We start from the raw sequence: 24,447 nt of genomic DNA on the forward strand, positions 1-24,447 counted from the left end.
AATAAAGTGATCGAATACACAGAGACAAGCTAAGCTCAAGCTGCGAAAAACTGGATTGAGATTCGTAAACGGCATAGAGCAGACCATATTTGCCCTATATTTTGATAGGCGAAAGTGGTGGGCCAAGTTCCGGAAGTTGGGAGATGCTTCTGTTGTGCATGGCACCTGTCTCGATATTCTGAGGCCGGGCCTTCTTCCGACCTCGGGACGTTTCAGGACGAGGTCGCTCCTCCTCAGCTTGTGAGCTCGAGCTAGACGAGACAGCTCGTTCATGAGTAGAAGATGCCTTGGACGATACAGCCTTGGCGGCCTTGGCCTTCTCTTCGGCAGCCTTCTCTTCTTGCTCGTCCATCTCCTTCTCCTTGGCGACCCATTCCTTCTCGGTCCAGCAACCTTGCCAGCAGTTTTTCCAATCACAGACGAGGAACTGGAAGCAGAAGGCATCGATCTTCATACAAGGTTGGAAACAAATGCATAGGTTGCGGTAGTCCATCTTGTTCTGATCAACATAAGAGTGGAGGAGATTCAGGTGGCAGGTGATGGCAAAGAGGAGGTAGTAGTTGTAGGGCGGAAGTTTGGAGAGCTCATCTTTGAGCAATTGCGGAGGGGAAGTCGCCCCCTCACATTTTTTAGCGATCATTTCTTGGGTGGCTTTGGGGAAGAGCTCTTCTGGCAATTCACGAAGCCAGGCTTTGAACAAGGATCCGATGGTGTTGATGTCGTAAAGGTCTGGGACGTCGAAGAGACTAACGTCTAACTCGGAATCAAATCGTCTCTGCCAGTGCTTGACCTCTCTGCCGCTTCCAGGTACTCGGTAAAGGCCTTCCTCCTCACAGCCCTTAAAGTTGAGATAATCAATACAGCGATATGGAAGAGCAGGCATCCAGAACTCAGTCTTATCCCTGCAGCCTCCCAGGTTCTTCGCAATCCGTGTCTTTCGTGCCTGCTCAATCAGGGGAAGATTGATCACAGAGCAGACATAGGAATCATCGGTTACCAACTCTCGCTCATTAGTACTACCGCTCCGAGTAATCTTGCCAAAGAAGCCCTTTCCTGCTTTGCCCAACCGGTCTGCCGCACCGCTTGAGGACTGCTTAAGGTTGCTAAAGATTGCTGCAGATGCCCCCGACACCTGACTCAAGGAGTTAGACTGAGTCATAGACTGAGCAGTCTTCTCCTTTCTGATAGGGACCATTTCCGTTGGTCGTTCAAGATGATTCCCTGTCGGTCGGTTTGGTCGCTCTGGTTGTGTCGTCACAGATGTTGCAGGTTTATGTATCGCAGGTTTCTGGATCGCGGGCTTCTGTGATTCAGTTTTGGTGAATTCCTCCAATTTAGCCAGGCCCGTTGAAGGTCGTCTCCCAGGGGCTCTGTTTGCAGCCGTTTCGTCGACTCGAATAGACCGAGACCGCGTCAGAAGATTGGCAAATCGCTTGTTTTTCTTTGCGGGAGCGGAGTCGGGCTCGGTGCTGGCTTTCTTGTGACCTGTTCTTTGTGTAGACTTATCACCGGACGATGTTTTGACTATCAGATGAAAGATTTTAGCGAAATAGAATAAAAACAGCTGCACTTGGGATCAAAGCTTACGTCTTTCGGGCTCTTCTGACTGAGCAATCATGGCGGGCAGATCGGGTGTCGATTCAGACAAGATGCGCGCCATTGAGAGCCTTCTATCTCTTGAATTTCCACGGCTTTTCGGAGGTTCTGTGGAGGTTTCTGAGCTGTCTGAACGGTGCGCTCGGTGAGATGACTTTGGGGCTTTCAGATTGCCGAAGAATGATTTGGATTGCTCTCGTGAATGCTTGGAAGGGCCTTTAGGAGAGGGAAAGTATTGTGGAATGGCTGTGAACCCGGGGGTTGGGGGCTGTTCGGTAGCGGATTCCGTAGACTCCATGGGCAAAGTGTTGGGTGAAGCCGGAGTTGTCGGACTGGTCGCTTTGCCGTTTGAGTCCTGAGTGACGGGACGAATGGTGGCACCCTTGAAGAGGGGTGAGCTCGACGGTGATTTGGGAGAGCGCGGTGTCAAGGGGCTTAACCCATCAGAGCTCTGACCAGGGGAAAGAGGCGACGGTAACTTTCCATTGTTCGCGTCAGATCTGAACAAGCTGAAGTCCAGATTGGGCACAGTCGAATGTCGAGACGGCATGTTGGGCGAGGACTGGGGGCGATGGATTAATTGGAATCGGGAGTTGTGATACAAGCTGTGTTATGCACTTGTAGAGCCGGGGTTGGTCCAGCTGTGCGTCAAGAGACCGGCATCGGTCAGCATGAGAGAACCGACCAAGGCTGGAGGTTGCAAATACCTCTTCACTATAGATCACCTGTGATCTTACAGCGTGAGGCTTTGTAGCTGCGCGTGGGAGGCTCAGCTCGGTTATCGAAGCGATCGGATCGGGGAAGTTGAACGGTTATCGGGGGGAAGGGATCTAGAATATCCGATATGCTGTCAGTCATTGAAGATGAAAAATAACCTAAAAAAGACCAGTGAAACCACGACAGATGCAGGGGGTCGTTCAAAAGCCATGTTTTGCATCAACAAGGCCAGGAACCGGATCGCTGAAACAATGCAACGGTTCGCGGATGCCTGAAAAGAACATACCAAAGTTTCCCTCATGATCTGCTCACACGACACTTTCTCCACGGGTATGGAGTTGACACAGTTGAAAGGTGCTCCCCTTTCCCCCTCTTTTCGGCTGATCGAGGATCGACAAAATAATTCGGGTACAAGCGACTCACGAAGGGGGGTCAACTCCACGAAAATGAGGTTTCAAGAAGCCAACAAGAACGTAAACAAAAGAAAGATAAAAGAAATGAACGTTGTCCAGGGGAAAATGGAAGCGTTGGATAACAAACAAAAAGTCCCCTAATGGACTTTAGCGTTGATGCAGTGGCTTCGTTAGCAGGATCAGCGTGCGGAGGGAAATCCAAGTCGCGCTAATCTCAGTTCGTAGCGACGTCAAGACAAGAATAGAGAGAGAGAAAGAAATGTGTTCCAGAGTATGCAAGGTCCCAGCAGTTTTATTCCATTCTCGTTTTCTTTTTAAGAAAAATATGGAGAAAGGACAATCAGAAAGATCCACAATGATAAACGACGGTGGGGAACAGTGTTTTTTTGGGATTTTGTATAAGTTATATGTAGCTAAACTTGAACCAGTACCAGGATGCAATCAAAGATGACGGTGAACATCATCTATCGTTTCCATGGGTTTCATGTCTATCCTTTGTTATATCTGTCTTTGTACAACCTGAGGTCATTCCTCATCGAATCGCCCTGACTCGGATTCTTGGATACTATTCTGATTGGATTCAAGATAGTTTTTCTTTGGGGTTTCTCGGTCATCAGGAATGAAATATATTGGTGTTAACGTGGTACAAGGCAAAAACATTCTGTACTTCCAGTCTACACCGATCGGAGCCTCCCCACCGCTAATTGATTGGAGCCGCTGGGTCTGGCAGTTGGAACCACGGGAGGATGTGCTGGTGGACCCACAAGCATTGTCATTTGTGCTATTGCAAGGTACCTGTTGGGGCCCATGGTTGTCCTGATTCTGGTTCACTCTGGTACCTGCTGAACCAGATATAAATGGTTGGAACGTTGGCAGGTACCCGAGCAGGAAATCTGATTCTGTATACTCCGTACTAACAAAGAATTCACATACTGTTGTTAACCGTCTGTCAGGGGTAATTTTTTTTTTTTTTTTTAAAAAAAAAACCATTGAGGCCCACTCCCAATAAATTCTACATTTAATGGCAAATCCCGCACGCTGTCGTCACACAAAACGTGTGCACGGCGCTTGATTTGGCCCACTTTTTCCCCCTTTATGTCTTAATTAGCCCGAGTTTCAGATTCTGACCATTGACGTAGACTTTGTTCCCGCACGCTACTCCAAGTGCCCCTCCATAGCCATGGTTTTAAGTGGAGTGGGGTTGACTTTTTTTTGCCATTGGGTTGTACGATAATCCACTCTACGGAGTAGCTATTCTTGGGTTGATATCCTTGTGATGCTGGATCATTCTATACATATCCATAAAATCTGGCCTCAAGTGCTTGACGCTTAATCGGGCACTTTAACCTCTATTTAGGTACACGTACGTACATATCCGGTGGCAATGTCACCTACAGTATATACCTACATATTTGAATGACCCCCACAATCATTCCGCGAAAAACTTGACAATCCACGTGACTGGATTAAGTTCGTGAGTAAGCCACAAGTGGAAATGTGTACGGAGTATGTAGATGAAAAGTGCTTTTGAACTTGGTAGAAAGCAAGCCCGGGGCGTAACAAGGCAAAAAGTTGGCAGGTGGCGGATTTAATCGGTTCCACTTGGTTCCTATCTTGCCATCGCTTGAACCCCTGAATTGATACCGAATTGGCATGGTGGGAATTATTTTCCCGGGAACCTTGGATGGATTCTGAAACATGGACATGGAATTCTTAGACTAGCGGCGCTACTGGGTACATGTCACCTCGGCGCACGGAGCAGTATAGAAATAGAATTTCATGTCCACCATCCACATTGGAGTGACTTACATAAGGCGATTTACCCAACTAGGCCTAGCCACACCGCCCCAGTCACGTGCACACGCACAAAACTACAAAACGTGCGATCCCAATTTGGACGGAACTAGCTCAAGCCACATTTCGCTACGGGAAGTCCGCCTACCCGCGGCTCTGCACAGCCTGGCTCTGGCCTTTATGCACGGCTGGATGACAGTATGATTTTGAGCTACTATTGATTGTTCGATCTTCCGGCCTTTGCCGAACAAGCTTTATTCCCCTTTCAGAGCTAACATTTGGTCCAATCAATCCTCGCTGCAGGACCTTGTAACCCCCCCCACTCTACCCTACACCTTAAACAGACATGGCCTTGGTATCTGGCCCAGGAAGGGCTGGAGGTACCTCGCTGGACCAGGAACTGCACATCTTGAAACATGTCGCGTACATCAAGAACCTGGATACTGTGCGTGCTACTCTCACTCTGATCCTTTAGGAATTTTAGCGGGCGCAACAGTTGACGGTTGACTATAGAGGAAAGAGGAGCTGGAATATTGGCTTACCGAGCACCTGCGACTCAATGGGGTCTATTGGGGCCTGACAGCCCTGCATCTTCTCGGTCATCCCGACGCATTGCCCCGAGAGGAAACCATTGAATTTGTGCTCTCATGTCAAAAAGATAACGGAGGATTTGGTGCCGCCCCTGGCCATGACGCTCACATGCTGTATACTGTCTCTGCAGTCCAGGTTCTGGTCATGATTAACGCAGTAGACGAGCTGGAGAAGAGAGGTCGAGGGGGCAAGCAGAAAGTGGGATCCTGTACGGTTCTCCCTGTGCATTGTGACATCCCTTTCCATACTAACATCAAAGAACAGTCATCGCAAATCTGCAGAATCGTGAGGATGGCTCCTTTATGGGTGACGAGTGGGGCGAGACTGATACTCGATTCCTCTATGGTGCTTTCAATGCCCTATCGCTCTTGGATCTCATGGACCTAGTCGATGTCCCCAAAGCGGTTGCGTATGTTCAAAGCTGCGAGAACTTGGATGGGGCCTATGGCCTCTTTCCCGGTGCAGAATCTCACTCTGGGCAAGTGTTCACCTGCATTGGTGCTCTCTCCATTGCCGGGCGCTTGGATCTGGTGAACAGGGACCGCCTCGGTGCCTGGCTGAGTGAACGCCAAATCGACAAGGGTGGCTTTAACGGGCGCCCTGAAAAACTTCCCGACTCTTGCTATACTTGGTGGGTCGGATCAAGTCTAGCCATGATTGACCGACTTCACTGGATTGATGGCAAGAAGCTTGCCGGATTCGTCCTTCAATGCCAGGTTTGTCAATACCAACGCACAGTGTTTCGCCATTCTAAACTCCATTACAGGATTCCGAAGGAGGTGGCCTAGCCGACCGACCTGGAAACATGGTTGATGTTTACCATACCCACTTTGGTCTGGCAGGCTTGAGTCTTCTCGGGGTTGAAGGCCTGCAGGAAATCGATCCTGTGTAGTGAGTAGCATTCCAGCGGTCTTCAAAAAGCCGATTTCTAACAGGTAACAGCTGTCTGCCCAAATCTGTCATCGCTCGATGCTTTGGAAAGTGAACATGATTCTCATGCACATCCACCCATTTACATCCCTCCTGTCATCTAATAACCCTTTATCTCCTTTTCCATGGATTTTGGGATACAAGACAGGAGGAAAGCAACTGCCCACTTTGACTTATTCCGCTTCATACCGTCCCACAATGGCCTAAGGCTGTTAAGACATCGTGGCTCATTTCCGAATAATTTACTCCATTACTAGATAGAATAGTTAATGAGATACAAATTGCATATTTTGATAATTTGTCAATCAATCTCTTCAAATTCGCATGATCTCATTCTCTGCTTTTGGTTGGGCGTTCATGCGAGTGGTGACTTCCCGGTGTATCAACGTACCTTCCCTGTCAGAGCCGGACTCGATGACCGTCACAAACTCGCTCATACTTTCCTCCCATATTCATGTTTTCTCATCGTTCCCTCGGCGTTTTGTTTTGGCAGGGTGATTCTTGCTTCGTCTTTCCGGGTTTTCTGCTTGGGTTCTGCATGCCACTTCCTTCTGGTTAGGAGGTGCCAATCCTGTTGGAACTATGGATTCTGCGCTGCAATGCATTATCTGCTCCGGGCAACCTCGATTCAGCGATGTCTCGCATTTGCTGACCCATGTTGCTTCCAAGTCTCATCTGTCCCATTACTTCAAGCTTCAGGTTCGCAGTCACCAGGAGCCTCAAGCCACTGAGCTCCTCGCAGAATATGACGACTGGTATGGCACCAATGACCTCGCTCAGTTGCTGTCCGACAGAATGTCGTCTAAGGAGGATCGAAAGAAAAAGAGGAAACCCCAGTCGAAGGCAACGGTCGAGGCCAATGTTCAGAATACGCAGAGAAGATCACGACGATCGAAGCCAGAACTCATACCCCCCCAAGCCCCTGCTTTTCCCGACTTCTTGGATCCTCGCCTGGTGGACTCCCCTGAGCAAGCGCGACTTGGATTGAGCGCCAAGGACGAGTCACTGATCTCAAGCTATGCCACTCCGACGAGATTTGCGGTGGCTGAGAGCTACGCCATACAAGCGGATACCGGTGTCGATCAGACTTCAACACCACCAATGCGCATTGGGGAGCACGAGGGGCATGGGCATAATCTTGGATGTGCAGAGAAGTCTTATTCCGTTTTGCCAGAAACACCGAAACGTTCCCGCACCAGAGGCAGACCGAGTGGGACGACGGGCCACAGCATCCCAGATCCCTTCATGGATGGTGGAATACGCCGCAAGGCGCTGGAAGAGATTGATGCTGATAAGGCACGAGCAGATGAAATGGCCAGACTCAAGGGTGTCCTGTGGCCAGGAATGGACATATTTGATTCCGCAACCCAGCAAATGCGACGCAAGCGTAACCAGAAAAAGGACCGAAGTGTGTTGACGATGATGGAGATGACATCTTCGCTGGTGGAGCCGACTGAGCTTATATTTTCCCCGACGGGGATCTTGCGGAAGCAGCGCGTGATTTCCGGGAATGTTGAAGATGACAGCCCTTTGAAGGGGGAGACACCCATTCCGAAAAGACGCATGTCACGTCCCAAGAGAGAAGTTCTTCGTCGGGCAGACTCCAACTTGCCCCGCGCTCAAGACAGAAAGCAAGACCGAAAGCGCGCTAAACAGGCCGTGAATGACAAGCGCAATCGAACAGAATTGGAAACCTTGGACGTCAATGATGGATCTTCTTGTCTCTCTTTTGGGGGCCTGAAGGGCCTCAACTCGTCATTTGACGATGACAGTGAGATTGGCCTCGCCGTCCAGGCGTTTGGAAAACGACGCGGCAATGGGTTTACCATCTTCGCGGATGGAGATGGCCAAGACAAGTCAGTATTCAAAGACCAATCCGGGCTCCCCAAGCTTCCACGGGACAATTTGACTCCGGCGCGTTTGATTCTGAACCATAAATCAGATTCTAACAACCATGTGGCAAAGGCTGGTTCATCATTTCGTGACAAGGAGAACATTGAGCCGATCATCAACGCCCAGGGTCGAATTGACTTTCACGATTGGCCATCGCCATTCCCAAGACAAAGTGACACAGAGAATACCAGCTATACGCCTCGATATTACTACGACGAACCGCTGTATGGCGGTCTTGGGCTTGATGATAGATCTGACAAGACTGGACATCGATCCAACCCTCTGCTGCCCCCGAGCTCGAAGCTGGGATACTTTGAGGCAAGCCCGTATGGGAATGACCCGACGTATGCCAGTGACTGGACAATCACTGGCATGTACCACCGTGCGGTGTCTTCTGAAGCCACTATTTCCGAGCAGGACCACCACGACCTTGCCCGTCTCTATTTGGCCACCAACGCAGATTAGGCGTTTTTGAGGTTTCAAATCGACCGACTTCAAATCCGTTTAAGACTGACAGTCATGCGCTTGAACATTGACATATGCGACAATGACTGAATCTGTATCCCTTCGTTGCAGCATCACGCGTGTTCATTATATTGTGTGGATGAGGTTGTGTATTTCTCTCCTGTCCGTGGCACAGGTTTATCACTGTAGGTAATATTACTATTAGCGATTATAGATACCCCAATCCTTATGATCGAAATCGAATCAAGTGTCTCATCGTGACTCTTGTCTAGCCATATAAGCTTTGAGGTGTTTTCCTGATATGGTTATACATAACTAGTTGCTTATCGCGACGCCGACAAGGCGCTGAGTCATCAACTCATTAACGCCCATCGCGTCTGTACGCGTCGAACTTGATTGATCAACCGGAGTAAGATTGAGGCATCACTGCTCTCTGGCTCTAAAGTGGACAAAAGTATCGCGAATTTCTGACCTGAAATACCAAGCGTGCCTCAATTCAAGATTATCGAGCTATTATGGCGCCCCAATCTTCGCCATCGTCCTCCGCACCATCTCCGTCCTTGAAACGCAAGCAACCGACCATCTCAAGCTTTTTCACACAAAAACCCTCCTCAACACCAAAATTGTCCACCGCTCCTAAGGAACACGAGACCTTAAAGCCATCTGAGAAGAGACCTGCCTTCCCCGAGCCGGAGCCGGAGCCAGCGGCGAAGCAATCATACCCCATACCCGAAGATGACGATGATGACATCGTTGCACCACCGACCAAACGAGCTCGAAAAAACGGCCCTCCCCTCGAAGAACAACGTCGATCCTCTACAGAAGGCCCGAAAAATTCACCATCTCAATTGAACAGCAGCCAACGAACCGACATCTTTAAATTCCAAAGCTCACAGGCCGCACCACCCACCCAAGACGAGAACGCGGAAGATGCACAGCGAAGGAAGGAAAAGGAAAAAATACACGAGAAGTTCGTGCGGAGACTCGGTGGCGCAGACTGTGTCATCGGTATTGGAAGAAACGTTACTAGTGACGCCGGTGCCGGTGCCGTTGAGGCAGAAGAAGGCGAGGACGAAGATGAAGAGCCTTCCCCTCCGCCTAAAAAGGGCAAGGCTGCTGCTAAGAAGGGTGGTAGCAAGCTTACCCCGATGGAGCGACAGGTCATTGATATCAAGCGCAAGCATATGGATACTGTGCTTGTGATCGAGGTTGGGTACAAGTTTCGATTCTTCGGAGAAGATGCCCGGATTGCGGCGAAGGAGTTGGGCATTGTTTGTATTCCGGGAAAGTTCAGATTTGATGAACGTAGGTCGTTCTCTGAGAGGTCCTCTCATACTCTGATCTATGTCTAAGCTGATCGTCTTCATAGACCCTTCCGAGGCTCATATCGGCCGCTTCGCTTCTGCTAGCATTCCTGTTCACCGACTACATGTCCATGTGAAGCGCCTTGTTACTGCAGGTCATAAGGTTGGAGTTGTGCGCCAGATCGAAACGGCTGCTCTCAAGGCTGCGGGTGATAACCGCAATGCGCCATTCGTCCGGAAATTGACCAACCTTTACACGAAAGGAACTTACATTGATGATATCGAGGGGCTCGAGGGCTCTGTACCTGCTGCAGGGAGCTCTTCACCGGCGACGGGCTACATGTTATGTATCACGGAAGCTAGCATCAAAGGCTCAGGAAACGATGAGAGGGTGCATATTGGTATTGTTGCTGTTCAGCCGGCCACTGGAGATGTTATCTATGATGACTTTGAAGATGGGTTCATGCGGAGTGAGATTGAGACAAGACTACTGCATATTGCGCCTTGCGAGATCTTAATCGTCGGAGATATGTCTCGGGCTAGCGAGAAGCTGGTACAGCACCTGTCTGGAAGCAAAACGAATGTCTTCGGAGATGCGGTGCGTGTTGAACGGGTCCCGAAAAAGAAGACGGCCGCTGCGGAAGCACACAGTCATGTTACAAGTTTCTATGCTGGCAAGATGAAAGCGACTGGCACGGAAGAGGATGCCCAGGCAGCCAAGCTGCTCCAAAACGTACTTGGACTGTCAGAACACGCTACGATCTGTCTATCAGCTATGATTGAGCATATGTCGGATTATGGGCTGGAGCATGTCTTTGATCTGACAAAGTACTTCGAGCCATTCTCAGCTCGGTCACATATGCTTCTCAATGGCAATACGCTGGTCAGTTTAGAGATCTACCAAAACCAGACAGATCACTCGGTGAAGGGCAGTCTGTTTTGGATGATGGACCGTACACAAACGCGGTTTGGCCGGCGGTTGTTGCGACGCTGGGTTGGGCGGCCATTGCTAGACAAAGGCCGCTTAGAGGAGCGTACCAATTCGGTTGAAGAACTGATGAATCCTGCTCGCACCGTTTCTGTGGAACGGATTAGAGGACTACTAGGTAAGATCAAGAGTGATTTGGAACGAAGTTTGATTCGTATATATTATGGAAAGGTATGTTGCTTCATTTCCGTTTGCGAATCTCCCGCTAACTCCATAAGTGCTCTCGACCGGAGCTTCTCACCGTTCTGCAAACCATGCAAATGATCGCAATGGAATTTGCGGATGTCAAATCTGTCGCTGATACGGGCTTCGAATCACCTTTGATCAGTGACGCTATTGCGTCTCTTCCAACTATCCGAGCAGATGTCACCCGGTACTTAGACAAGATCAACCTCCATGCTGCACGAACCGATGACAAGTATTCATTCTTCCGTGAAGAAGAGGAGACTGAAGACATCGGCGACCAGAAGATGGGAATTGGCAGTGTCGAGCACGACCTACAGGAACATCTCGCTGTGGCTGGGGAGCGCCTGGGGAGGAAGCATGTGCAATATGCTACAGTCTCTGGCATCGAGTATCTGATTGAGGTTGAAAACAACTCTCTGGGAATCAAGAAAGTCCCAGCGTCCTGGATCAAGGTCAGCGGAACAAAGAAAGTCTCGCGATTCCACACACCCGAAGTGATCCAATTGATACGCCAAAGGGACCAGTACAAGGAGGCACTCGCAGCCGCCTGCGATCAAGCCTTCGCGGCCTTGCTAGCCGAGATATCAGCCCAGTACCAATCATTCCGGGACTGTGTACAGTCTCTAGCAACCCTGGACTGCCTCCTCTCCCTCGCAACCATCGCTCAACAGCCCGGTTACGTCAAACCGGAGTACACAAACCATCCATGCCTCCACGTCGAGCAAGGTCGGCACCCAATGGTTGAGCGACTTTTATCAGACCCATACGTCCCCAACGACACTTCGCTCGACACAGACGCCACCCGCGCACTCCTCGTGACAGGTCCGAATATGGGTGGAAAATCTAGCTACGTCCGCCAAGTCGCCCTCATCGCAATCATGGGCCAAATAGGCTCATACGTCCCGGCCGCCTCCGCTCGCCTTGGTCTTCTAGACGCAGTCTTTACTCGTATGGGTGCCTTCGACAACATGCTCGCCGGTGAATCAACCTTCATGGTTGAGCTCTCCGAAACAGCAGATATCCTCAAACAAGCAACACCCCGCTCATTAGTCCTCCTGGACGAACTTGGCCGCGGTACATCCACCCACGACGGTGTCGCCATCGCGCAAGCCGTCCTGGACTACATGGTTCGCTCGATTCGATCACTCACATTGTTCATTACACACTACCAGCACCTTTCACGAATGGCCAGCGCATTCCCAAACCAGGAGCTGCGGAACGTGCATATGGGATTCACCGAATCCGGTGAAGAAGGGGACGAAGATATCACGTTCTTGTATGAGGTTACCGAAGGCGTCGCGCACCGCAGTTACGGATTGAATGTGGCGCGGTTGGCGAATCTGCCTCCTTCTGTGATTGATGTGGCGAGACAGAAGAGTTCAGAGCTCGAGGAGTCGATTAAATGGAAGAGATTGGCGGCGCTTGGGAGGGCTGTTGGGAGGGTTGTTGAAGAGAAGGAGACAATTGTGGACAATGATATGCTTGATAGACTCCTTGCGAGTGTTGAGCAGCTTTAGTTCCATCTTTGTGATTGAAGTTTAGATCTGGCCTTGTATCGATTGTACATTATTCCCCGAGAGGATTTTCGGATACCAAAAGCATTTTTCACAGAGCTCTTTCAATTTTATAAACTGACATCGATTATAAGCATTTTTCTATGGATAAAATAAAACCAAAATATAGTCTTGGCGAAAGCTGGATTTGAACCCACGTCGCATCTATTTTGCCTAATCCCACCATGTACTTAGGCGGTACTTGTGAATAGCTTCATTTGCATCAACTAGGATATCACCCATAAATCACCCAACGCGATACCGCGCTCCACAATCGATTTGAAATAAATCTAACTTGATATCCTGATATAGCGATTGTGTAATCTGAGTAAAAATTTCAACCAAAAAACAAAACATCAACTCAGAGGAACTCCTCCTGTGCCGTTGTCGGTCACTTTGGAATGTTCTGCTCTAAGTTGATATTTCCCGGTACTAATTGACAACACCATTCAACTCCCGTGAGCTAACTTGTTTGGACACATATAGTGCCAGCTGGTGGGGGTGTTTACCACTCGACCACACGGATGTCAATTGTTAATTCTATTCCCCCAAAGGTCGTTATGACCTCAGTTTGCTGTATTTCTTTTTCAGTATGATTTAAACTTAACCCAACCTACATGTTACTAAGTCTTGGTATATCTTAAAAACTTACTTATCATTGTTGATCATGTGCGCATCTTTCAAACGTATCTGCATTATGTATATAGGCTAACTTTTTTCCTATTTACTGGAATGGTAGATATCTTCCCCGCATACAAGAACTGACTAGTCAACAAAAAACCAGGTGTATGAAAACTTGATTAGTTTTCAAGTGAGGGCTGCTTAGTATATCAGCAATTCACATATACAAATTGAATGCGGGGCGAATTTAATCCAAGGTCTCGGAGAATATCCTGATATGGGCCACTGGTAGGTTTAGCACTGTCGAATGATGTTATTCAAGACAATCATGATAATGCATGTGGGTTGCTCCAGATCAATACAAGTGGAACGTGGACCTGTGCATAGTACTAATACAAGGTCCAATTGATATATCCTGGGGTATAAATGTCGAAAGCTGGCTGATATCAGCCTAGGGCGCTAAAGAAGCACCTGGGCCTATGCACTACGCTACAATGATCCGCAGTCCTTCGACAATAGAACCGGAAGTTTCGAATTTTTTTTCTTAAATTCCCATAGTTCTTTTTTGCCGATCAGACCTGATTTAATCACGGTGCCCTTTTCTAGTACCACCTTGCATTGCACAAAGGAAAAAAAGAAAGTAGCACATCACAACCTCGTTTGTCGCATTGAGCCCATGCAAGCACGTCAAATAAAACGTGTGTATGTAGTAAAACACCCGATCAAACCAAACCAGACCTTCCCACAAATCAAACCAGCCATCGCGCAACCTCATTTCATTTCTCATATAAACAGGGGGTTGATCTGCTCGTTCTCTCCATCTCTCTCTCTCGTTCGGGGCCCATGATCGACTTCATTAGGAACTTCTTGGAGACGTCACCAAAAAGTCCCATCCACCCAAATCATCACCTCCATTGGATCATCGGGAACGAAACTAGAGAGGTGGGTGAAGTGGGCGACGCGGCGGTTGAGGTTGAGGAGTCGGGGGGAGTCAGAGGATCGGCGAAAAAGAAAAGCGAGGACACAGTTTTGGCCGAAGAACGATCAAAGAAAACCGGACGTGAGGGATATGCGAGAGACGAAGAGAGACGAAAGACATAGCGCGAGTGAATTGTTGTTTTGGGATTTTTAACGGAGACGGCGAGCCTCGCGCTCGGACTCGAGCAAGCAGAGGATGTCGTCAACCTTGACTGTACGGCGAAAGAATATTGTATTAGCGATGGTGTTTCGTGGAATTGCGGTTCGTAAAAATTCCATGGTCCGTGTCGGATCTTCAATATTGAATATTGAATCCTCCATTCGTCGTATTCTATTCCATATCCTCCGGGGGAAAAACTTCAAGGAAATCGAAATCGCATACCTGGGCCCTTCACGTTACGGATGATGGAGCGGGAAGTGTCGTCCATGAACTCGACGCGGACCTGGGTGACACCACCACGGGAGCCTAGAACGCAAAGAAATCACAGATCAGTATTCGTTCTCCTGAAAGTTCGGTATTCCATCCTGCAACATGATCCCGGCGATTGTGGAGGTGTAGATTTGGCGGGCCTCGGATCTCAAAATCTTCAAATATCGACTTGTTTCGTGTGGGATGTAGGAAGAGGTCACGTACCGGTGCGACCGAGGACACGGGTCACCTTGACGAGCTTGACGGGCTGCTTGCTGGAATCCATCTTGAAGGATGAGGGTGAGCTCGGACGAGGGTGGTGAGAGTTTGGGTGGACTGGGAGGAAGAGGCGGATGTAAAGATGAATTTCCCTTGTGTGGGTTATCCAAATTACGCGAGGGCTCAGGGCTGTCAACACCTGACCCGTCAGGCACCAATCGATCAATGCGGATGCTGAGTCATGGATCTACAAACTTGACACCTTAGGCAGAAACTAGTCATCTACTGTCATTGCATTGAGATTTACTTTTTTTGCTCTATGTTCTACATTTCATTGGTAGTAAGGATGATGATGTGTAACAAAAATATACTAATGCAATTGAAATTGAACCAACCCTCATGATTGTCAATCTCCAACCCTCATCCACGTGGGCATACTCGACCATATCCTTTGCTGTACCAGTAACCAAGTAATCTCACACCGGAAGTAAATCGGAGTACCCAATCGTCGCCCCTCCAATTTCTGCCGCAAAGAGCTCCGGTCTGCCCGCCAACCACCCTTACCCTTCCCATATACCATTGCTACGAGACAAATTTATAAATCTCCTAATTTACCATTGAATTGATCACTAGATCTATTCCTACCTCAAAGCTTCCCCGCCAGACTTTTCAAAAACTCTCTCCGTGCCCCGCACCGCGCTCAATCGCCATGGATCTTGTTAACCAGTGAGTCAATCCCAACAAAGAAGGCAATACCAACGGCGAGACAATCTTAGCTAACACTCAATCGCAAACAGCCTCGAAGGAAGACTTCTCTTCGCCGTCCCCAAAAGCAAGTCTCCAACATCAATGACTCATTCTCCCAATCCCGCAACAAGACAGACATGACGCATACATGCACTCCATTGAACCCCAACTAACCGCGCAATGATATACAGAGGGCCGTCTCCAACAAGCCACTCTCGACCTCCTCGCCGGTTGTGATGTCCAGTTCCGCCGCGAAACCCGCCTCGACATCGCCCTGGTCAAGAACCTGCCCATCGCCCTTATTTTCCTGCCGGCCGCCGACATCCCCACCTTCGTTGGTGAGGGCCGCGTTGACCTTGGTATTACCGGCCGTGACCAAGTTGCTGAGCACGACGCTACCCTGCCTGCCGGTGAGATCTCCGGCGTCGAGGAGATTCTTGACCTCGGCTTCGGTGGCTGCAAGCTGCAGGTGCAGGTTCCTGAGAAGGGAGATATCACTGAAGCCAAGCAGCTCGTTGGTCGCAATGTTGTTACCAGCTTCACTGCGCTTTCGGAGCAGTTCTTCGCTAAGCTTGAGGGTGTTGAGGCTGGCAAGAAGAACTTGAGCACTAAGATTAAGTATGTTGGTGGTAGCGTTGAGGCTGCTTGTGCGCTGGGTGTCGCAGATGGTATTGTCGATCTTGTTGGTATGTTTCTTTTCCCCACACGGATACTCCTGTACTTGGGGTGATTTTTGTTTGCATCGTTGCTTACAACTTCTAGAATCTGGTGAGACTATGAGGGCTGCTGGCCTGAAGGCCATTGACACTGTTGTTACTAGCACTGCTGTGCTCGTCAAGTCGCGGAACTCGAACAATGATCTTGTGAACTTGCTCACTTCCCGCATTCGCGGTGTCATTACCGCCCAGAAGTTCGTTCTGTGTCAGTACAACATTCCCCGCTCTGAGCTGGCCGTTGCTTCCAAGATTACCCCTGGAAAGCGCGCGCCTACTATCACCGCTCTTGAGGAGGAGAACTGGGTCGCTGTTAGCTCCATGGTTGAGAAGAAGCGCATTGCTACTGTTATGGATGATCTGATTAAGGTTGGAGCTACGGATATTTTGGTGCTGAACATTGCCAACTCGCGCACTGATTAAGTTGGTCAACACTTTTTCTTCTTGGTTCCTCTGGTTCTTTGGTTTAACCTTCGGTTGCGTATTATGATATCTTTATGATTTTGTCTGGGTTCTAAATTTTGAAGACAAAAAGCCTGGTATATAGAGCATTGGGTTATATAGCGAGTTTTAAAAGGACATGTCTTTGCACACAAGCCTTCTCTAATTTCCTTTCTATATACTACATTTCTCTGTGTATATCAGCATACCTATGCAAATAAAACAATGCTGAAACAATGCATGTCCATGAAAAAGACGCGATCAAAACAAATCATAAATCAAAACTCGTAACAGGTATGGTATCATGGCTTGAAAATGGGGGAACAAAAAAACAAACAAAAGCTCAAAAAGGGTCCAGATACCTCAAGCCAGCAAACTTAATTCTGGCTACCCAAACCAACCCCCTCTCTGCGTCCCCGAACAATAGCCCTCAGACACTGCCCCACGCCCTCGAGATCTCCAAGTAATCCAACATGACCACGTTCACTCTTCACCAGCCCATCTTTGATAATCCGGTATCCAGGCGGCAACATCGCAGCAGAAGCAAGACAAACACCATCACCTGCCGCGAACGCCAAATCATCATAGCAATCTTGATGCTTGATCGCTTCGCGTGAGACAACACGGGCTCCATAAACGGTAGGCACACTCTTGCCATACAACACAGCTGCAGGCGGGTACTTGTTACCCGACTGATGATCAGGCTGGAACTCCAGTTCCGACTTGAATTGCTTAACCTCCGCAAGAGTGCGTTTCAGATATTCGACAGCAGCAGCTTTGGGGATGGTACTAGCTGTTGAAGCTTTGCTTGAACCAGCACTACCACGCGGGTGTGAGACAGGGCCTACAATCCCGTCGGCTGGGATGGAGATGTTTTCTGCAGCAGCGCGCGATGGAGAGCGAGACGAATGAGCGGAACCTTGTTTGCGGGTGGGTGTATCTTCGTCTGTGGTTGTGTTTGGTTCGTTGAAGTCTGCGAAGTCTTGGACGCTTGTTTCGGCGTCATCGCGAGGACCCATAGAGAATCGTTTACCGATTAGGGTGAAGTCTTTGAAGCCGCGAATTATTGGGGCCGTCATGGGTGGGAGACATGGCTGTATGCATGGAGAGAGACGGTGTTCGTCCCAGCTTGCGGCGTCGAAGAAATCCACTCGGAATTCTTCTTTGGATTGCTTGTCGATGAAACAATGGCCGTCTTCTGGGAGGAGGGCGAAGCTGGTGCGGAAGGTGAAGTTGACCTGAGCTGTTAGGACACGGGAGCTGAGTAGGACGTCGTCGCCGTTGCGCAAGGGACCGAGGATGTTGACGCAGTGCTGGGGGACTCCTGCGTATAAGACACCGGCAAAGAGATCGGGTCGTTGGTTGACGGCGTGCCGAGTTATAAGGCCGCCGAGACTATGCGCGATGACGTAGGCACCACGTCTCTGGCCAGTGCTGTTCGGGCGATTGGATGGCAAACCCTCGAGGAACTCAATTAGCCTTTTTGAAAGCAGGTCTGGGCTCAACCGCCAGTCATAGCCGTAGTCCCAAACGCGAAGATCGCCGCGGATAGCATTCTCGGATTTCCGGAGCCGCTTCATCAACCGGCGGCATACATCCACGGGGCCAACATGGGACAGCACACCAGATGGAACGATGGTCTCTTCCATGCGCTCCTCGTCTTCGTGAGTCAAACCAACCTCCAGATCGACCTTTCGCAGATTCAGTCCCACCTTCATTGGAACCCACAGCTGTCGATGAGGTGGCTTGGCAGATCGCAGGATCGAACCTCGATAGCCACCAAGGATCACGATATCTCCGGTCAGTTCTGACATAGCCTCTTCTAGGATTGGATGTGTGGACTGTGTGTTCTGTCGCGGAGGAGGCGGCGGCGTCGCGGCTGCATGTGTCGAACCATTCAGATCTTTATCCGAGCTACCTGAGCCCCCGATATCAGGGAAGAATGGCCGCGAATTCCAATCATTACGAATGTCCTGCAGATTCAAGGCTGGCATACTAAGCAAGCGGCTACTTGAATCTTGCAAGGAATCTTTAATCGCCTTGAACCGGCTATTGACCTGGGAATGCACATTCTCATATCGCGGCCGTTGTTCCAACGACGACGCCGTGGACGATGCACGCAAGTATAGCGATTGATCCGAAGATGATCGACGAAGACTTGGCGGTCGCCCCGGTGTTGTACTGGGCCGTCGGGAGAAAGAATGCTTAACAGCGGAGCTTGCTTCCACCGATTTCAGCTCCGGCACATGATGCCCATCATCAGCTTCATCTGAATCATGACCCCCATTAGGCAACGGAGGAGAAGGCGGGTGACGCCGATCCAACGACTTCGCTCTCTTCTGCAGCGTCGCATTCCGTTTCCTTGCACCCTCTACGGTTTGACTGCGAGCCCGGTTGTGGGCATTCCCTAGAAATGGCAGCGTCGGCCGCTTCGCCAGAGCGCCCAGGTCCGGGAAGAACTTCTTTAGCTCCCCAGACCAAGCCCGTGGCCGACTGGGAAGCGAGGTCTTCAGCAGCGAACGGGTAAAGCCCGATCGATGGCCGGATTCCTTGGGCTCATGCACGCCCGCTGACGCAGAGCCTCCAGTGTGGGGACCGCGTGGCGCCCGGCGCTCCACCGGTAAGGAATGTGCATGAGGATGCGCTGGGCCCCTCCGAGTCGTCCGCTCAGCAGGAGCTTGTTGGGCCGCCAAATCAGACTCAACCGATTCAGGCTCCGCCGTCAATTCCGATACGAACAGGCCATCCTCGCCGAATGTGTCCGGTACCTCGTTGAAGTACCCACCGCTGTTCTCCAGAGCACGGGTTTTCTCTTCGGCGGGTGTAGCGCGAGCTTTCATGCGACTCTGGGTTGGGCCAATGCTGACACCGACGACATCACTCGCATCATCTTCGTCCTTTTCACTGTCATAATGCGGGGTTGGGCCATCGCTGTCGGAGCTCGAGAAGGAAGAGTACTGTGAGGGGGATTCGGATGCGACCGCATTGCCGGATGATTCGGAGGAATAGGATATCTGCTGGTTCGGCGGTTGCTGATCGGATCGTTTATCTTGCCGAGAGCCTAGCAGATCAGGCTGATCGAGGAGGGACATGGTATTAATGGCACAAGAAAACAGACGAAAAGGAACCCGACCGCTAGGTTCAGGGCATGAGGTTGTACAGGCAAAAAAGTTTATGTAAAGCTTGGCCTCAAAGAACCTGGTCTTGACTCATGTGAGCTCTCAAGAATTGGGAAGAAGATTGGACAAAAATTCGTACAACATTTGGAAGTAGAAGAGTGACGTGAGGAAATCAATTATAACCGGAAGCAGTAGGGGTTCCACAGCACAGCCTTCGGGTCGACCGGAAGGCAAAAACTCTGTCCGAAATCCCACGTGAAAATATATGGAGCTTTCAGCTCATCAATTATTAGTTCCGGCCCCATTAGAAATGCTTTTATGTTCTGCTTTTTTCTTTGTGCTTGGTTTTTTATGATCGACGTGGTTTGGCCCCGGCAGATCGGTGATCGGCCCCCATCAAATACGCTATGACATCGAACTCGTGTCATATGGAAGTCAAGCTTTTCCTTGCTTTCAAGTTTGTTTGCGGGGATTCAAGGTCGTGATCCAATCATGAAACCTGAATGAATTAAAGGAACTTTGAGGTCAGTCACATATGCGTCTGTATTGTTGATTTGCTACTTCGGATCCTTGCTTATACAGTAACGGAACTAAGACAAACCTGGATATGGGGGCCGCTTTTACTTATCTTGGCAAGACATGCTTATCCCAATCTAATCCCGTTTGTATGAAGCCGAAATTCGGACGAACGTTCACTATTCCCCACTGTGGCTTCGCCCCCACCATTAGCCCACGCAGTATACGGAGTAGAAAGGAAGAAATTACCTCGGATGAGAATGAAATAAGAAAAAAACGATCCAACTCTATCTCAGCCAGGTGCAATCAAGCTTTCCAAAAGTGAACTTAGATAAAGTCTATCATAGCAGAACATATACATGTAGATGTTATAAAAAAGAAACAATTGAAGATCACTCTCGACGAGGCGTTTCTTTGAAATCCTTCGATGATATCTCCTGTTCTCCACGACGCGCAATCTCCTCATTCCACTCGGCACTTTCATGGGACCCAAATGCCCGATCAACAGTCGCATTAAGTGCCCCACGTAGTGTCTCTCCAGCACCCTATACATAATACACCAATTAGCCCCCGCGTACAGGAATACATTTGAAACGCGAAAAGAACTCACATGAATCCCCGCCGCAACACCTTTAATCCCTTTACCAACTCCCTCACTAGCCTGATTAGACCGGGACGCTTTCTGCTGTTTCTCCATTTCTTTCTCCATCTTCACCCGCTCCGCCGTGCTAGGCGCGTGTGAGATTCGAGAATCACCCGCAGGCGCATCAAAGCTTCCTGTCGGCGAGGGCGGACGATAATTATCGGATCCGCTGGGCCTCTTGTAACCTGCACCGGTGGCAGAGTTATACCCGGTTGTTGCGGGATCGTACTGATTGCGCTGGTCGGAGATGGAGGTTGGGATACCTGGAGACCCGGTAGAGGATCCGGAGCGCACTGGTTTACGAGGAGATGTCATGATTAAAGTCGAATGATTCGGATAGGCACAGAGTCAAGTTGGGATGAACTTGAAATTTGTCCCCATTTATATACTGGGGTGATGACGTCACCATGATCACAGAGCTCCATTAATTATAGTTAAATCATGTACAAAGTAGAAGTACATATCGAACTATGTCCCTAAAGTCTTCATATTGAACCGTATCCCTAATACCTAAGGTTTTGCATTCGGTTACTCGATATAATGCCCAGCTTACTGTGCCGAGGTCCCTGTGGAGCAATTTTCCTAATCTGGGGTTGCTCCGATCTCCCCAGTACCCCATATAATTTTCTGTCGTTTCCATATTCTCCGTCTATCTTCTAACTGAATCTACGCCTTTCATACCTGAACAGACATCATGTCTTACAAACAAATTCTCTACAACAAGGCTCCTGAGCCGGCCATCGATCCCACCCTCAACTCAGGCACCTTTCGCCTGCACATCGTCCCCCGTCCCAATGTCCCCGCAGACAAACTCTTCGTCCGCGTCCATTACCTCTCCCTCGACCCAGCAATGCGCCAATGGCTAACCGCCAAACGCTCCTACATCGCCCCTGTCGAACTCGGCGCCGTAATGCGCGGCCAAAGCATTGCCCAAATCATCGAAGTAGGAAGCGGCCTATCCTCGAAATTCCAACCCGGCGAATGGGTCGTCGCCTACTCGGGCTGGCAGGAATACGCCCTGATGGGCGCAAAGGAAGTGGAGAAAGTCACCCTCCCCTCCGGCGGACGGCCTACCGATGCAATGTCCGTTCTCGGCATGACCGGGTTAACGGCGTATTTCGGTATGCTGGAGGTTGGACAGCCGAAAGCTGGCGAGACGGTTGTGGTTTCTGGTGCGGCGGGTGCGACGGGGAGTATCGCGGGACAGATTGCTAAGATCAAGGGTGCGAAGAGGGTTGTTGGATTAGCGGGGAGTGAGGAGAAATGCAAGTTTCTTGTTGAAGAGCTTGGGTTTGATGCTGCGATTAATTATAAGGATCCGCAGTGGAAGCGGCAATTGAAGGAGGCTACGCCAGAGTATATTGATGTATTTTTCGATAATACTGGTGGTGAGATCTTGGATGCCTGTCTTGCGAGAGCGGCGCGTGATTCGCGGTTTGTCATCTGTGGTGCGATCAGTCAGTATAATGCTGCTAAGCCGCAGGGGCCGACGAGCTTTATGAATGTTATTGTGAGTTCAATCTTGCACGGAGTGGGTTGGGATTTGGTAGCTAATGATGTACAGTCACAACGGGTCACGGTCAAGGGATTCATTGTTTTTGACTATGCTAAGAAGTATGGGGCTGCGTTACAGGAGCTAGCCTCATGGCTTTCGCAGGGGAAGCTGAAGCGCAAGGAACATATTGTGCAAGGTGGATTGGAGGGAGCGCCTAAGGCTCTTGTTGATCTATATGCTGGTGTGAATACCGGAAAGATGATGGTCGAGGTTGCTCCCGTTAGCGAAGCACTGGGACCAAAGGCCAAGTTGTAGATCTCCAGGGCTTGATTATGTACCGTAGTGTCATCTTTATTGATGCATGTTATGGCACATAGTACTTATAGATCTAGGTCATCCTAGATTCCGCATATAAATTCTCAAATACCTAGCTAACCTGATACTCTGAACATTGCAAAATTAGACTCACACATACTGTTTCTCTTGGATTTGTTTTTCAAAGTGGTCTCAGGTCTTCTCTGGCAGACTCCGTTGATCTACCTTGAATTTCTCATTACTTAGTGATTTTCATTTTTGCTTTCTGTGTACGAGCGTCATTGAGCACCTGGGCGATCCTATCTTATCGAAGTCCAAGTCTGATAAGGCTGGTCCTCGGACTGGTGATAAATTGATGAATAAGTTGAGAGTACCTAGTGTTGGGGTATTAAATATTCATGAAATGTTAAGGTTAAATAGTCTGGAGTAAACCGACTATTGTTTAGCACCATTTGGTACGAGGAAAAATATATGCGGAAATATATACAAGGCTGAGTAATGAACAACCATGTCAGAAGAATTTCAAGCATTCTTATTGGATGTTGTTAGATGAAACGAAGTAGTATGATCCTTGAAAACTCTAAGCCAGAATAAATGAAAGTAAATGTATATCTAACGTCCAGTTGTCACATCGTTAATCGAGCCATTATTCATCCCAACCTGAAACCCCGAATTGTTGCCCGAAAACGTTATGTTGGTATCACCCTCTTTGTAAGTATTGTTGGTGATATAATGATCGCCTTGCTTCAAGATATTCGTGATCTTCTCTTGCTGGATAACTCCCTGAGGGATGATTCGGTATAGCAGATCCTTCGCATATGCCGCTGCTGTCATGGCTGCATACCCTTGCCATTCCTTATTCTTATGCGAATCGGAGTAGTCGCAGATACCACGAATCACCAAGCAAGGGAAGGAATTGACCAAGCCAGCGGCCTCCATTTCAAAGCACAGGACGTCGTTTTTCTTCGCGATTTCGTCTCGAATCTTGGCATCTTTCATAAGCGTATTGGCTGATGCGATGAGACCGTAATGGATAGCTGGATTATCATCCTCGTCGGTGCGCGGAGCCCGTAAAACCAGGGAGGTTTTATCAGAACTGCAAACAAGGTCGCAGGAAGATTCGTTTCCGAAAGGGTGCATGGAATCGCTCTTATATAGTCGATCAGTCGCTGGATTGGGACGTGAATACTTTTTTCGCAGTCGGGGTTTCTTCTCCAAAAGCTCGCGAATAAGATCTTCAATCCGATGGCCTTCATGTTCATACTTCATGGCGAGCCCGCTCACCGCATTACGCAGAAAAGTGGGCGCCTTATTATGAAAGCCCGTCGGCTTAAACTCCTGGTCCTGAATTGCCTTCCCGAAGTCGTATTGAAAAATACCACCTCGACCGTTCTTAGGTATACCGACGACTATATCTCCAAGTCGGATATCGTGCTTTGGGCTCGGTGCACCACCGCCGATACCAACCATCAGAGCGATGCGAACGTTCGGGAAAGCTTGCACCATGCCCTCGGCTACTTGTGCTGCTGAAGAGGTACCGTACTCTCCCATCGGGAGCACGGAGATAACAACATTGTGATTCCCAATCTTGCCTAGGGTGAAGTCATTTTGGTTGCGGGGTGGCAGAGAGGTCGGGGGATCATGCAGTTCATCGAGAGATACGACAGCGGCAGTATATTCTGTTTGAATAGCACAGATCCAACCCACAGTGTATTGATCTGGGCTAGGCATCATGTAAATATAGAGATGTTGATGTTGATGTTGGTGATTGGCGACTTAAGTATTGACGGTGTGAATGTTG

The 24,447-nt window shown here is 49.3% G+C and overlaps 11 protein-coding genes across 11 annotated transcripts; 5 read left to right on the plus strand and 6 right to left on the minus strand.

The window, feature by feature from the left end:
* Window positions 1-94: 94 nt before the first annotated feature.
* On the minus strand, window positions 95-2,146 carry N7520_009441 (uncharacterized protein; the record flags this gene model as incomplete). The annotated part of the gene is made up of 2 exons (XM_057143375.1): window positions 95-1,524; window positions 1,588-2,146. 2 exons carry the CDS (start codon window positions 2,144-2,146, stop codon window positions 95-97), a joined length of 1,989 nt encoding a protein of 662 aa, XP_056992663.1.
* Window positions 2,147-2,206: 60 nt separating this feature from the next.
* Window positions 2,207-2,454, minus strand: N7520_009442 (uncharacterized protein; the record flags this gene model as incomplete). The annotated part of the gene is made up of 2 exons (XM_057143376.1): window positions 2,207-2,286; window positions 2,334-2,454. 2 exons carry the CDS (start codon window positions 2,452-2,454, stop codon window positions 2,207-2,209), a joined length of 201 nt encoding a protein of 66 aa, XP_056992664.1.
* A 2,412-nt stretch (window positions 2,455-4,866) lies between these two features.
* N7520_009443 (Rab geranylgeranyltransferase subunit beta BET2) lies at window positions 4,867-6,096 on the plus strand (the record flags this gene model as incomplete). The annotated part of the gene is made up of 5 exons (XM_057143377.1): window positions 4,867-4,965; window positions 5,034-5,319; window positions 5,376-5,827; window positions 5,878-6,002; window positions 6,054-6,096. The coding sequence occupies 5 exons, from the start codon at window positions 4,867-4,869 to the stop codon at window positions 6,094-6,096; spliced, it is 1,005 nt and encodes a 334-aa protein (XP_056992665.1).
* A 527-nt stretch (window positions 6,097-6,623) lies between these two features.
* N7520_009444 (uncharacterized protein) lies at window positions 6,624-8,399 on the plus strand (the record flags this gene model as incomplete). The annotated part of the gene is made up of 1 exon (XM_057143378.1): window positions 6,624-8,399. The coding sequence occupies one exon, from the start codon at window positions 6,624-6,626 to the stop codon at window positions 8,397-8,399; it is 1,776 nt and encodes a 591-aa protein (XP_056992666.1).
* A 515-nt stretch (window positions 8,400-8,914) lies between these two features.
* msh3 (mismatch repair protein MSH3) lies at window positions 8,915-12,394 on the plus strand (the record flags this gene model as incomplete). The annotated part of the gene is made up of 3 exons (XM_057143379.1): window positions 8,915-9,704; window positions 9,769-10,862; window positions 10,910-12,394. 3 exons carry the CDS (start codon window positions 8,915-8,917, stop codon window positions 12,392-12,394), a joined length of 3,369 nt encoding a protein of 1,122 aa, XP_056992667.1.
* Window positions 12,395-14,168: 1,774 nt separating this feature from the next.
* On the minus strand, window positions 14,169-14,808 carry N7520_009446 (40S ribosomal eS28 domain-containing protein; the record flags this gene model as incomplete). The annotated part of the gene is made up of 3 exons (XM_057143380.1): window positions 14,169-14,241; window positions 14,412-14,495; window positions 14,664-14,808. Coding segments are annotated over 3 exons (291 nt in total), but the record flags the coding sequence as incomplete, so codon positions are not given.
* A 558-nt stretch (window positions 14,809-15,366) lies between these two features.
* Window positions 15,367-16,540, plus strand: N7520_009447 (ATP phosphoribosyltransferase; the record flags this gene model as incomplete). The annotated part of the gene is made up of 4 exons (XM_057143381.1): window positions 15,367-15,383; window positions 15,455-15,489; window positions 15,596-16,090; window positions 16,167-16,540. 4 exons carry the CDS (start codon window positions 15,367-15,369, stop codon window positions 16,538-16,540), a joined length of 921 nt encoding a protein of 306 aa, XP_056992669.1.
* A 395-nt stretch (window positions 16,541-16,935) lies between these two features.
* N7520_009448 (uncharacterized protein) lies at window positions 16,936-19,650 on the minus strand (the record flags this gene model as incomplete). Its single annotated transcript, XM_057143382.1, has 1 exon — window positions 16,936-19,650. The coding sequence occupies one exon, from the start codon at window positions 19,648-19,650 to the stop codon at window positions 16,936-16,938; it is 2,715 nt and encodes a 904-aa protein (XP_056992670.1).
* Window positions 19,651-20,585: 935 nt separating this feature from the next.
* Window positions 20,586-21,151, minus strand: dprC (the record flags this gene model as incomplete). Its single annotated transcript, XM_057143383.1, has 2 exons — window positions 20,586-20,738; window positions 20,804-21,151. The coding sequence occupies 2 exons, from the start codon at window positions 21,149-21,151 to the stop codon at window positions 20,586-20,588; spliced, it is 501 nt and encodes a 166-aa protein (XP_056992671.1).
* Window positions 21,152-21,530: 379 nt separating this feature from the next.
* N7520_009450 (NADP-dependent oxidoreductase) lies at window positions 21,531-22,646 on the plus strand (the record flags this gene model as incomplete). Its single annotated transcript, XM_057143384.1, has 2 exons — window positions 21,531-22,346; window positions 22,401-22,646. 2 exons carry the CDS (start codon window positions 21,531-21,533, stop codon window positions 22,644-22,646), a joined length of 1,062 nt encoding a protein of 353 aa, XP_056992672.1.
* Window positions 22,647-23,258: 612 nt separating this feature from the next.
* On the minus strand, window positions 23,259-24,377 carry N7520_009451 (5'-methylthioadenosine/S-adenosylhomocysteine nucleosidase family protein; the record flags this gene model as incomplete). The annotated part of the gene is made up of 1 exon (XM_057143385.1): window positions 23,259-24,377. The coding sequence occupies one exon, from the start codon at window positions 24,375-24,377 to the stop codon at window positions 23,259-23,261; it is 1,119 nt and encodes a 372-aa protein (XP_056992673.1).
* Between the last annotated feature and the right edge of the window lie 70 nt (window positions 24,378-24,447).

The sequence above is a fragment of the Penicillium odoratum genome (genome assembly GCF_028828045.1).
Source record: "Penicillium odoratum strain IBT 22623 chromosome Unknown utg000006l_segment0_segment0, whole genome shotgun sequence".
NCBI lineage: Eukaryota > Fungi > Ascomycota > Eurotiomycetes > Eurotiales > Aspergillaceae > Penicillium > Penicillium odoratum.